Raw genomic sequence first — 14,581 nt, 5'->3', positions numbered from 1 at the left:
AGCAAAGATAAAAAGGATGAATGCTTGATTTGTAATATTCCTTGTCATACAGTTTTACTTTCAAAGCATACTGACTCAGATATTTAAGCCTTCTTTGTGGGCATAGATCGCCTGTCTATGTAAGAAGTACTCCAGAGAAACCTCCTGGATTTCAGACTTTTAAGAAAAATATAGGAAGAGATTATTAGCTTTCTATAGAGAAAAGATTTCTAAGTTGGAAGAATCCTTTAGGAAGTCAGTGCTGCAGACAGAACCCCTACAAAGCAAAGCTACATGGGCATCTGTTGCAGCTACTTCACTCGTCCCTGACAGAGGGAAATGGATGGAAGTTGGCCTTACTCCTGCCCCAATGAGAAAAGGAATCAACCGAAACAGATTATGGAGGAACCTGAATTCCAGGATAAGAAGGTGGAACTTTATTTAATAGGGAATAAAGAGCCACTCACAGCTTCAGTGGACAAACCCTAGTTCCTTGGCAGCTGGATGGAGCATGAGTCCCCTCTCCCTGCCCAGCTCACCTCCCCAACACCTGTGCGCTTCCAGACAGGACATACTCCCTTGTAGGCACAACTACTTCCCTGGAGCCTCCCCTGCAGGTCTCCACCACGCACCTCAGAGGCTGGATGCCTGCTTTTGTCTGTCCTTTGGTGCACTTGTGGCCTTGTTTTCAGAGACAAATTCGTGGCTTCCAAGTGCCCACAGCTTAATGAGGAAGAATTCTGTCCTATTAGGTCGGTCTTCTGGTTTTCCATAGCATCCAGGTAATTGGATGAGGACAGGGAATACTCAAGACTTACAGGCTAAATTGATTTACACCTCGCTGGGTATTAAGTTGCAAACTGTAGCTGAAGGACCAGAATGCAATAAATTAAAATTCCAAAGTGAGGTGCTAGCGCAGATATGAGCAAATATTTTCTGTAAATGGCCAGACCAGACAGTCTCCATTGCAGCTGTTCAGCTCTGTCCTTGAATGGCAGAAGCCATCATAGACAGTGTGGAAGTAAAGAGATATGGCTGTGTTCCAATACAACATTAACAACAACAAAAAAGATAATCATCACAACAAAAGATATTTAAGTTTACTTCTAATATTTTTATATTTTATTTGTTCAAGGGACCAACTGTGTCAGAGGCACTAGAAATAAAATAAGTAAATAAATATGGAGTATATATAATTACAAACTGTGAGAGTACTACAAAGCTCTTGAATCTGGGCTAGCCTTGTGACTTGCTTTGTCCACTAAAATGCTGGAGAAGTGACACTACGTGGGTTACAGAATATAGGCCTCTAAGAGACTTTGCAATTTCTTGGATCCTTGAGACCACCAAACTGTGAAAAGGCCTAGAATGAAAAAACAAGTGGATAGAGGACCAGAAAAAACAAGTGGATAGCCGGGCATGGTTGCGCATGCCTGTAGTCCCAGCTACTCGGGAGGCTGAGACAGGAGGATTGCTTGAGCCCAGGAATTTGAGGTTGCTGTGAACTAGGCTGATGCCACGGCACTCTAGCCTGGGCAACAGAGTAAGACTCTGTCTCAAAAAAAAAAAAAAAAAAGAAGATGGTCAACAGTGCTGAATGCTAAAGAGGGATCAAGAAAGATAGGTACTACATGAAGTATCCACTGGATATGTCCAGGAGGTCTAAGGAATAATGGCAAATGCAATTTCGGCAAAATGACAGAGCTAGAAATTAGCTTACAATGGGTCAAAGAAATGAAAAGGAGGTCAAGGAAATGAAGCCAGCCAATGCCTACCTAACTACGCTTTCAAGAAAGCTCACTTTTAGCGTTCATTTTACTATTAATAACAATTCCTTTGAAAGTTGGACTTTCACAAAGAACTATTCTATTTCTAGCTTTAAAAAATTAAAATAGTCATCTCCTTATCTTTCCAAAGAAAAAAGACCAAAGCATCTGGTATATATTAAAATATTAAAATCACATTTCTCTTATTTTAATGATTCATCTTCTATCTAAATTATAAAGTAATTTTAAAAATTAAACTTTTTACTTTTGTACAGTATCTAATAATGCCAGTAAATAGGTTTAGAGATAAATATTTGAACATGTTCAATTATTTCAGTTGCAAAATCCTATTATTGATAGCTACCTACTCTACATTTCTATTTACATTATTCTAAGTAAAGAATTATAAACTGCTAGGCATAAATTACAGAAGTTTCCTAAATTACACAGTACATCCCAATGTAATACCCATTTCCAACACACATTAATGAATCTTAGGTACAAACAGCCAACTGACAGAGTATATGGAAAAAGGTGAGTAGAAAAATAGAGAGGTGCAAAGGGAGGCACAAAGCCAGGCAAGCAGACACACAGGCACAGAGACAGGTACACTGACAGCCAGGCGAACACAATGCACAATACATAAATTTCAGATGATTGATGAACTAAAAGAATTATAATTAGACTAATTTTAATAATGCAAAATCTACTGTGAAGAAAATATATTAGTCTTTCAGATAGTGATATATTTCAGATGTATGTTCAGGGAGTGAATCATAGTGACTAGATACAATACTCTGATAAAATTGACCTTCAGAGCAGTATTTCCTTGTAAGAAGGTTCCGTATTTTAACAATGAAAAATTATAATTTAAATCTTAGGTATCATAAATATGTAGCTTAAGGATAATCTTAATTTTACAGTTTTCACACAGAAACCTTAATATTTTGCCTGATGTGCAGTGTGTACTGTAAATGTGGAATAATGCTCTGCCGGAGCCAACAAAATGTTCTCCCAAGTCACAAGGACTCTTTTTACTTCTTTTTTCTTCTCTGTAAGAAGGTGGGAGGAGTTCATATAGGACTAAAACCTTAAAATAGTAATTTTTATTTCAATTTTGCTTCAAGGATTCTGTACTAGACACTCTTTAGGCTACCTGCCTAGTTAGCAAATCATCCCTTCCTTTCTCTAAGAAAATATTCTTCCATATACATATGAATGAGCTCACCACTTTGGTCAACTCCACATTTTTATAATACACAACACCCATCTCACTGGCAAGCTGATTGGTTTTTTTCAGGAAAATGAAAATGAGATGTAGCAATTCTAGTCCTTCTGAGCTCTTTCCCTAGACTGGGGTAAAAGTGAAAGAGATAGGTTAGATTACCATAAGGGATGCCTTTATTCAGCATATGCAGCCCAAAAACAGTAAGAGTCAAAATATAGAGAGATAAGTTTAAAGAAGGTTTGCAGAGAAGCAAAGACAAGTATCCAAGCAGCCCCAAAGAGACAGAGAAAACTGATAAAACATGAGAACCATCGAAAGACACAGAGGCTGGCATAGAACAAACAAGTCACCTAGGTTACAGATGGCTCTCCATTTCTTGGTTCCCATCCTTCAAGCGGCTCAAGGACAGTATTTTATTGCAATAAATTATTTTTTCACTTAGGCTAGTTTGGAAGTAGGCCACAGCCAAAAATCTATAGTGACAGAAAAGTTTTTGTGATTTTCAGGATATTTATGCTCCACTCTTAAACATTTGTTTACTTTATTGACTTTTCCCCTAACTAGTAAGAATGTAAATGTTGGCCTAGGCAGCATCATGTCATAGAAAAACTGTCTGCTATCATGACCTGCGTCAAACTGAGCTCTGCTGCCTTTCTAACTGCATCACCTGTAATAAGCTCCTTAATTTTTAAGCAGTTTTAATATTCTTCCTATCACTAGAGTCTGACTTCAGGAGTAAAACCATCATATACAACGTGGGAAAGAATGTATCTAGAAAAGCTATTTACCACATTTTTGTAGCATTCCCTTCCTTTATCATTTTGGTTCTAGTCACAAATGTGTAGTCTCAAAACCTCTTCAGAGTCATCTTATGGAAAACTCACATTTGCTGAGCAACACAACGTAAGAAAGACACCCATCATTACCAATAAGGTGCCTGTGTCCTAAAGATTTACACTTAATGTAATTTTTTTACAGGGCACTTTTAACAGATCTGACAGAAGTCAATGAAAAATACTGATCTAGTCTTCTAAGAACCACATAAAGAGAGAGTACTACTTTATATATCTAAGATGAAGTATTAATAAAATTACCAGATTTAAGAACACTGACTATGTAGCTAGAACTTGATTTTAAAAAGGTACTGTTGTAAGATTAAACAACTATGCCAAAATAATAGAACATTAAAACCCTTCTCACGAAAACACTCAGGAATACAGAGGCCAATTTCATATTCATCTCAAACTTAGCATTTAAATTGATTTCCCTTTGGAAATCCCATTATTTGGGTATATGAGCTTTGCTTACTTTATACACTGCCACCCTGTTCCTCTCATCTAAAACCCACAGTTCTTATCTCCATGTCTTTGAAAGTGTTCTTTTTTTCCTACATTTGAAATGTCTTTTATTCACCTAGTCCACCTGACAAATTCTTCCTTCAAAAACTAGCTTAAATGTGGCTTCTTTGTAGAAACTGTCCATGATCTATTCAGGCAGATGTAGGCTCTCCTGCCTCTCTAGTTTAAATCCTGAATACACTTCCACTGGAGCAATATGACATCTTATCATTGAGTATCCTATACATATTATGTTAGGAGCTTTACATACATGTTATCTTGGTCTTTCCAGGTAGGTATTATATCCCCAATTTCTCTGGATAACTTCCTCATGATCATAGCAAGGCCAGGATAGAAATTAATGTCTGTATGGCTCCCAAGCTCATTATCTTTCTACTAGTCTAGAGCTTCTAAGGTATTTGGGACCCAAACTCCTTGAGAATCTAAGAGCTATGAACCTTCTTTCCGCCAAAATGAGCTTACACACAAAATATTATATATAATTTGAAAGGATCCACAGATACCCTGAAACCCATCCACTGTCCCAGGGAAAAGTCCCTATTGCTTCTCACAAGTCTGTTCAGTTAGTAAACTTCCTGAAGGAAATGACTGCCATCCTTTTGACTGCCATCTTTTTAACTGCCAACTCGAAACATAGTGCCTAGGGAATGGTGGGCACTCAAGTATCTCAATAAATATCTTCTGTATGAATGGATAGATGTTAGAGACTAAGGATGGATGACAGGCTCTTTGCATTCCTTCAGAGCCTACCAAGGTAGCTACTCAAATGTTATCAAATAGCTTTTTATATGCAGATTACACCTAAAAAAGAGTTATTACAGGAAATGTATTAACATACATCCCAAAGTCTCTGAGATTAACATGATCCTCAGTCCACATGCTCCAGGAAAAACTTGTAGAGAGCAACTACTGTTTGTTTCTTACATCTGCCATAAACCAGCCACAGACCCTGTAATATTATACAAACAGAAACAAGATTTTTGTGTGATTTCAGACGGAAAGAGATAATTGTCAAGGCTTGACTGCATGAATCTAACAAATGTAAATACTTCAGGAAATATGAAATGCTAGGAGAGAAGTTCAACTCATATTTGGAAGAGACTAGTGGTTTAGAACAATTTGCCTATCATCCGATTTACCTTAGCAATTTTTCAACTCAAATCTAATTAAACGTTTTTTATTCTTACGGCACTGAAAATTAAATTTTACAATGGAGAATAAGTGCTTTAAGAAAAACTGAGCTAAAATATTTATCCTAGAAAGTGAGAATGAATTACATTTTTGCTTCTAAGTTCTAGGTGAAAGTGGTGAAGTCATTCTAAATTTTTAGCTTTCTGATCTATAAAAGAAACATTTACTAAGAAAAGGAAAAAGTATGTTCAATGGCACATCCACAGATAAGCAAGATTTCACTCATCTAGTGAGTATGCTCAAGTACCAGGAATAGCTTATTCCAGAGGGAAGAGGATACAAACTACAAAACATAGGAGTTTAACACTGGAAAGGTAATGTGAGACTATGTTAAGAAGGCTCTGGAATGCTAAGCTAAGAAGTACAGACTTTATCCTATAGGCCTGTGATTCTCAAGTAGGGGCAGTTAAAAAACAGAGGGAAGGGAGAAAGGAAAACCAGGGAATCAAAATTGGGAATAGAAACAGATATATGATTACAGTTTGAAAAAAAGCAGAGCTTGGATCTCATGCTTTGAGTTGGCTTAGGCATTTAAAACTTCCAATAATTTTAATGGTCATCAAAGAGAGCCATGAGTTTTTTTAACTTGTACTTTTTGATAATGAAAATGAAATCATGTTTCTGATGTGGTCCTATATATATATATACATATTAAAGAAAATATACAACTAAGAAGTAACACGGGGACTCAATCCACATCTCCTGATTTAACAATCTGTATGGTTTCCACTAGCCTACAGATGCCAACCCTTGAAAGTGGTATTTTAGGAAAGTGAGTATGATATGTGGAATGGACTGGATGAGGCAAGACACTAGAGGCAAGGAGAGAACAACTATCATTTGTAATCACTCCCCAAATACCCACAAGTTCACTATTGTCTAACAGATACCAGTAATATGGGATCTGGATTTTAATGATTAAATCCAAAGCCAAACGTTTAAAATTAGACATTTTATTAAAAAGAATACTGTAAGATAATGTCAACAAAATGATACATGAGGTATAGGATGCACAAGTAGAGAAGTTACCTTAAGTGGTACTGAATCCCTATGTATACCAAGCAAGTGTCCAGAGACATATATGTACATGTAGCACTATTTTTCAAATTTATATAGAAATAACTGACTACTATAGATACAGAGAAGTGGTTATCATATGAACAAAAAAATTAAATCTAAGTGTTAATGTCTTACTTTCAGTTCCATCGTTTCAAAACCCTTTTTCCAAACTAAATGTCATATGTTAGAGGAAAAAAAGCTAACAATATTCCAAAAGTAAACAGTGAAACATTCTTCAGAATTACCACAAGGTAAGTTTTTAGTTTACTTACTGTCTCAGTGAGCCATGCCTGCAGTTACTTAAAAGTTCACTTCCACTTTTGAAATTGCAATTAATAAAATCATATTTATTTAAAAGGTCTGAATTCAGCCTAGCTCTTTACCTTGTATTTTCTTTTTCAGTGAATACTCCAAATACAACTACAGTTATGTGAGCACATCTGTGTGTAGGAGGGGGAAAATCAGTTTTCATGCTAGTCTAAAAGACAAGCCCTTAGACCATTTGAAGAATTCACCTTAAGAATAAATCTCTGTCTTACGGCATTAAGCTCACCTACAATTTCTGCTCATGCAATGGACATTAGTGCCTATTAAATGCCGGGCACTATATTAAGCAATGGGGATACAGAGATAATTAAGTCCCAGGCTCTAGCCTTGGAGGCTTTCAGTCTGGGTTAGACAGAAATGTAAATGTTTATGAAGCTAATGAAAGGACTGCTATAGACACAGAGAAGTGTTTATCATATGAACAAAAAAATGAAATCTATCTAAGCGTTAATTTCTTACTTTCAGTTTCATTCTTTCAAAACCTTTTTCCCAAACTAAATGTCAAATATTAGAGGAAAAAAAGCTAACAATATTCTAAAAGCAAATATAGTAAAGCATTCTTGAGTATTATGATGGGGTAAATTTTTAGTTTACTGTCTCAGTAAGCCATGTCTGGAGAGTTTCTTGAAAGCTCACTTCTACTTGTGAAGTTAGTTAAAATATAAATATGTTTGGCTAAACACCCATCAAAGGATGGATGAGAAAAGCATAACTAAACCAGTGGCATTGGGAAAGCACTAAGATTAGCTCAAATGCAAGGACTGGAAAATATTTCCTATCACTCCAGTTTTGAAAGACAAGTTAGTCATACAAAAACCTACAAGCCAACCATAACCACTTCACACCTTCTGGGATACCCATCATCAAAAAGACAGATAACAACAACTATTGATGAGAATGTAGAGAAACTGGAACCCTCATATACTCCCGATGAGAATGCAAAATGGGCAGCAGCATTGGATAACAGTTCCTCAAAATGTTAAACAGAGTTATTATATGACCCAGCAACTCTACTCTTAGGTATACACCCAAGAAAAGTGAAAACGTATGTCCACACAAAGACCCGTACACAAATGTTTGTAGTATCATTACTCATATTAGCTTTACTGAAAACAACTCAAATACCCATCAACAGATGACTGGATAAACAAAATGTGATATCCATACAATAGAATATTATTCAGCCATAAAAAGGAAAAAGTACTATTAATCCATGCTACAACATGGATGAACCTTGAAAACATTATGTCAACGGGAGTCAGTCACAAAACACCAAATATTGTATGGCTCTATTTATACAAAATGTCCAGAATAGGTAAATTTATAGAGACAGAAGTTGGATCAGTGGTTGCCTAGGGCTAGTGGGAAGGGGGAGGAATGACTGCTAATTGGTATAGGGTTTCTTTTTGGGGTGACGAAAATGTTCTAAAATTGACTGTGGTGAAGGTTGTATAATTTCAAAATATACTAAAAACTACTGAATACTTTAAATGAATGAATTTTATGTTACATAATTATATCTCAATAAAGCTGTTATTAATTTTTTTTAAAAACCTACAAGCCACAATACTGAATACTTACACAAATAATAAAAATTTACTTATCTAGACTCTACAGCATAAAATCTTTGCAGGCTTTCAATCTTCCCTCCCTTTCTGTTTTCAAAAAACAAACTTCTAATCAAAAACGTCAGAGGTCTTACTTAACAAAAAGGCAATGCTCTTGTTATCTGTCTTTTAAAATTATACTTACACAACAATCATTTCACACATAGATAAGAATAACATGAAAATTATTCTATATTTCTCATTTCTTTTTTTAAAAAGGCAGTGAGAGGGGAGCTCTCCTTCAACCTGTATCTCCTTCTAGCTTTTACCATCTACTTTCAAAATGTTAAAATAAATGGAAGGAAACTATACCCACATTCTACCTATTTTTTTCTCAACCCACTATAGTCTGGCTTCTTCCCATACCCAAATCCAAACTGCTTTATTCTAGTCACCAAAGTACTCCTACTTGCCAAACGGAATGGGTACTTTCTCAACTTCACTTTACCGGTCGTCCCAGCATTATTTGACTCTGGTAATAACTCCTTTCTTGAAACTCTCCCAGGCTTTTCTGATATCTCTGGTTCTCCTCGCTACCCCTTTGACCACACCTTCTCAGGAACAATCACTAGTACTTCCTTCTTTTGGCTGCTCTTTTAAAACTGACCTCGTCAACCTAAAGCTAGTCACTCTATATGCTTGTCAGAATAAGCTCATTTATTCCTATGCTTTCAACTATCTCCTACATGCTTATTTGATGATGCCTAAATCTTTAACTCCATCGTGTCAGAAATCTTGAGCTTCTTGAACTCTATCTACATTTCTACTGGATGTCTCACAGGCACCTCGGTTTTAATATGTACAAAACTAAATTCATCCTCTTCTTCCCTGGAACTTGCTCCCACAATCTTGTTTGGTCTCCTCTACTTGTTTCTCCAAATGGTACCTTCTAGCTTGGGTGATAGTTTACCAAGCTAAAAATCTTAGAAATCACATTACTAGTAGACTTTTTTCTCCTTTACTACCCACATCTAGTGAATCATTGAGATTTCTTTCTTAATCCTCATCAGATCCATTGTACACTCTCTATTCCTTCTGTCTTAGTTGACTTTAGGCCCTCAATATCTCACTTCTTTTATTTCAATAGCTTCCCAAATTCCATCCTTCATACTGCCATCAGAATCGACTTTCTCAAACACAAATGACTGTGTAAAATGACTGTTTACCTTCTTTTGAAAAATTATTTATTATTTTTTTTGTAGAAACAGGGTCTTGCTATGTTGCTGGTCTCGAACTGGCCTCAAGCGATCCTCCTGCCTCCACCTCCCAAAATGCTGGAATTACAAGCATGAGCCACTGTACCCAGACTGTTCACCTTTCTTAAAACATTCAGGAGCTCTCCAGAGACCCCGAGTAGTGATTCTGAACTTTTCTACCAGAACCTATGTGAGGGATATAACTGAAGGCTCACAATCAATCTCAAAAAGCAGGTGGAAGGGAGGTGGGGGCAGACACTGCTTGAGTGTTAGGCCAGCATGTCTACTTTCTTAACTCCTCCTTACTTTCCCTGCGACTCTAAGAGTTGCAGTGCAGAACTATTCAGAATTGTTACTATTGGTCTATAGAATAAAATCTAAACAGAGCATAGATTTAAAAATCTTCACCATCTGACCTCTACCTTTCCCAGCATCACTTTTAGCCTTTACCTTATATTATTAGCTCACTGGTTTTCAAAATATAGTTAAGGAACTCATCCCTCACCCCAAGATCATTTCAGGGAATCTGTGGGAGTAAAACCTAGGTCTGTCAGACATGAATGTGCACCACCCTACTTTCTGCATTTACTTGCCATGATCATAGTCTCGTCATTTTGTAAAGACTAAAAGTTGAGACAGGTGAGATCAAGTTCTAGATCTGCCACAAACTGGCTGTTTGTTAATTTGTCTATTAGCAAAATCAGCATGTTTTCAACATGGAACTGGGGGCAATAGTTTTACACAATCTTTAAGAGAATGGGAGCACAATAGGCCAAGGCCAGGAATAAACAACTCATAGAATAAATACTAAATGACAGGTGGAAAAATTTCTATCCTCAATGGTAATTGAGAAATTCAAATTAAAACAGGATACCAGCTGGGCACTGTGGCTCACACCTGTAATCCCAATACTTTGGAATGCTGAGGCAGGAGGATCACTTAAGGCCAGGAATGTGAGACCAGCCTGGGCAATATAGTGAGACCCTGTCCCTTAAAAAAAAAAAAAAAATTATCTGGGTGTCGTGACATGCACCTGTAGTCCCAGCTACTTGGAAGGCTGAGGCAGGAAGATTGCTTGAGCCCAGGAGTTTAAGGCTGCAGTGAGCTATGATCATCCCACTGTACTCTATCTAGGCCTGGGCAAAAGAGTGAGACACCATCTCTAAAAAAGTAAATAAATAAATAAAAATAAAACAAGACAACATTTTCAATATCAAATAAAGATCAAGATAATTATGATATGAACACTCATGTATTACTGACAGTTGTATAAACTGACACAACTTTTTCAAAGTTATTTATGAACATGTACTAAACGTTTATATCCTCTTACCTAGTATTACTGGAAAGATATATTATGCAATAATGAAAAATATATAAGTTTTAGCATAAACGTCAATCACAGGATTATTATAGATTAATAGTGGAAAATAGAATGAGCCCTAAACATTCAACCATAAGAAAATGGGGTTAAGATACAAACTAGTCACCAGGTAAAATATTACACAGCTACTTAAAATTATTTTTACGAAACAGTTATAATGAAAAACACTTATCAAAATGTTAGGTTAAAAAAAAACCCATGAATTACAAAGTATGTATGATACGTGTAGTTATGGCACAGAAGTATTGAAAACACGAACAGAGGTAGCCTCTGGATTATGGGACTTGAAAACATCTAGATAGAATAATGGAAAGAGCACCATGCTTTGAGTCAGAGGACAGTTTGAATGCTCACTCCAACTCTCCTAAGTGTAAGGCATTATTAATTATTATTCCATAATTTCCAAATCTGGAATAAACATTATTACTCTATAATGGAACAGGGTTATAATAGCAAGATTATCTCTAATGCTCACTTCTAAAACGTTAAGATTTAAAAATGCATTTTTAATCCACATCAGAATTTAAGAATAATAGAACAGTTAGAATCTATCTGCTGATCTTTTTTTTCCTTTCCATGCCAGAGGGACATAGTTCCTCTCCAGCCTTCCAGTCAAGGGAAAAAGCTGCACCAACTACTCGCAGCCTTAATTATAGCTATTGCTTATCAAGTCAGGAAATAAAAAAAGCAAGCACTATAAAAGAATAGCCTTAGTCATCAAATCTCCAGTGTAGAATCACCTAGCTATGCCTAGGTATTACAGAAGAAAAAGGAAACTCCTTTAGTCCTTGAGAAATGAAACCTCCAATAGGAATCCCTGACTCATCCCCAAAGCATGAACCCTAAGGCTAGTTCCCCCGTGCAGAAGTTCAGAGACTGGGCACCTGTCCTGATGGCCTGCATCACCAAACAATGCTCCTTGCTGACAGGATAGACCCAGGGATAACAAGATGACTAGCATGCAAACAAGAAATGGCCAGGGACCATACTACCTCTTCTTCCATAACCAAACTAAGACCATAAAACACTAATTTTACACATCTTAACTCAAATATTTTCTACCACCTTTGCTAGAAGGTAGTAAAAAAGGGACTCTATCCAATTATTGTAAATGACACCATTCAGAAGATACCAATATAATTAAAATTCTCAATAGTAAGAAGGGGAAATGTCCTCTCCTTTGACCTTTTCAAATCAAAAAATAGGTTTTCAAAAATACATAGGCTAAATAACGAGAATGTTTAAAAATAAGGAATACATTACTTAACCTATATTTTCCAGTCTTCAAAGGATATTAACAAAACTTTACTTTTATTGTCTATTATTGATCTGGGAAGCAGGAATCACACAGCGCCACAATACTATTACAATATTGTGTAAAACCAAGGATCTATTTTATAAGCCGTCAAAAATGTTAACGCTAAAGCATTACTAGACCGAAGCCTCTTTAAAATGTGAAAAACTACTTCAGTACTAAAAGTCATTTCACCTGCATCTTGAAAACGACTGTACTTTGAAATAAAAACTAGCCAATGTTTGCTGCTCATTCATTTTATGGATATTAACTGTGTATCCTATTCATAATCAAATCTCAGAGTTAAGTGATTATTCTTGGAGGTGTACTTTGCCTAGGATCAAAATTTTCCCTAGCTGATTTCTCATTTCCGACCCCCACCAAGGCTAAGGAGCAACCACTTCCCAAAGTCCCACTTCCTTTTCCATTCCCCAGACCTCCAGGGTTTCCAACGCCCCAGTCTTGCGCAATATCCGTAGGAGCAGCAGCCGCAACCACCGCCTCCTAAGCCGGGAAACAACCCTAGAGGGAACATTGTCCAGCAGAAAAATAAAAGGGGCGGGGAGGGGGGGTAAAGTAGGAAGTCGACTTCTGGTCCCACGCCTTCAGATCTGACCCCCTCAAAGCGATGTAGCTAGCAATTTCACGAACGAGACTTTTAACCCTCCCCTCCCCTCAAGCCTGCCTGCACAAGCAGAGGGCAGAAAGGAGAGGGGGGCCGCCGGGAAGGTTATCTCCTAGTTCAGGGCTTCGGCCCGTATCGTCGCCTCCGCCCCACCAGGACTATTGTTCCCAAGTTCCCCACCCCCACCCCGGATAGGAAGTAATAGTCACATCCCCTCCGCCTTCGGCAACATCCCCTAGAGAGAGTCCGAAGTAGATTTCCTTCAGGATGACCCCCCCACCCACATTTACCCCCTCAACCTCAAGTCACGTTGACCCCAAGACCCCCCACAAACCTGAGTCTCAGCAGAGAAGAGACGGGACAGGGGTAAACAGATATTAGGTAAACAGAAATTCCTCATGGACAATCCTTTCCCGAGTGTTGGAAATAATAATTACGAACCCAGAAACGGCAGAAGTCCTACCTTGCCCACTTTGAGACTAGCTTGAGCAAAGAGACCCCACGAGTTAATGCCAACCTCAGTATCTCCATTGCTCCGTCAGCCGCGATCTGTTCGCCTCCCTGGTCGCAGCTAGACACACTGCCGCGACCCTCCCGGGAGGAGCAGACTGGGCGGGGAGATGTGGAAAGGCGAGTCCCCGGCCTGCACCTCACTCGCCTCCGGCTCCCGGCCCGAGAAACAATAGGTGGTCGCAGGCGGCGGTGCACGGGCTCGGCCCGGCGGCCGCTCCCTTCGCGCCCCGGGCGCCCGCAGAGGGGGTCGCGAACACGGGAGAAGAATAGAGGCCGAGGGACAGAGGCGGTCCCACTCCCCGTCAGCCTCCGAGACCACTCGGCCCTCGGGGTCCGTGCGCGCCCCCTCCGCCCCTCTCCTCACAGCCGCACACAAAGCACTGGCTGCTCGGGCCGGCCGGGAGAGGCGGCGGTGGGCTCCGGCGCCGGCTTGAAGAGGCAACAGCGAGGGGAGAGACTCACCATGAAGTCCCGGGCGAAGTTGTCCTCCCCATTGTGGTCCGGACTCTTCATGGCCTGGACCCTCTGGATGAATTTCCTCAGGATCTCCACTTGCTCCATCCTCCTGCGTCCCCCCGGCTGCGGTCGCTGGCCCCCCCGCCTCCCGCCCGCCCGGCGCAGAGCCCGCTCCGTCGTCCCCAGATCGCTCCCCGAGCCCGTCCCTCCCTCCCGACCCCCGCCAACCCCCACTGCTCCCGCCTCCTCCCCACCGCCCTAGGCAGCGGCTGCGGTGGCACCGGCCCGGCTCCCGACACCACAACTTCCAGGAGCAGCTGCCGCTCTCCCACAGTACGGAGCGAGCCGCTGCGGCTAGCGCCAACCCCAACCCCCAGCTTGCTCCATCCTCCTTCCCCGCCCTCCTCCTCCTCTGTCGGAGACGCCGCCGCCGCCGCCTCAGGAACACGGCTCTCCGCTCGCCCTGCCCCCCTTCCCGGTTCTTCCTCCCCCCCCACCCCCCACTAGCAGCCGCAGCCGCAGCCGCCTCTCCCCACGGGCGCGCCCCCGCCGCCACCCAGATGCGCGGCCCCGCGCCGCGACTCCGCCCCAAGCGCTC

General features: G+C 39.8%; 1 protein-coding gene across 1 annotated transcript in view; it reads right to left on the bottom strand.

The window, feature by feature from the left end:
- The window catches only part of PTPN12 (protein tyrosine phosphatase non-receptor type 12), a 91,032-nt gene extending 76,675 nt beyond the window's left edge, over positions 1 to 14,357 (bottom strand). Inside the window, exon 1 of the mRNA XM_045564305.1 lies at positions 13,990 to 14,357. Within this exon, the coding sequence (XP_045420261.1) occupies positions 13,990 to 14,088 (99 nt within the window). The 5' untranslated portion in view covers positions 14,089 to 14,357. The remainder of the gene's footprint in view (positions 1 to 13,989) is intronic.
- Between the last annotated feature and the right edge of the window lie 224 nt (positions 14,358 to 14,581).

Source organism: Lemur catta, chromosome 11 (genome assembly GCF_020740605.2).
Source record: "Lemur catta isolate mLemCat1 chromosome 11, mLemCat1.pri, whole genome shotgun sequence".
Lineage (NCBI taxonomy): Eukaryota > Metazoa > Chordata > Mammalia > Primates > Lemuridae > Lemur > Lemur catta.
Note: the sequence above shows the minus strand (reverse complement) of the source record. Positions and strands in the feature narration are given on the sequence as shown.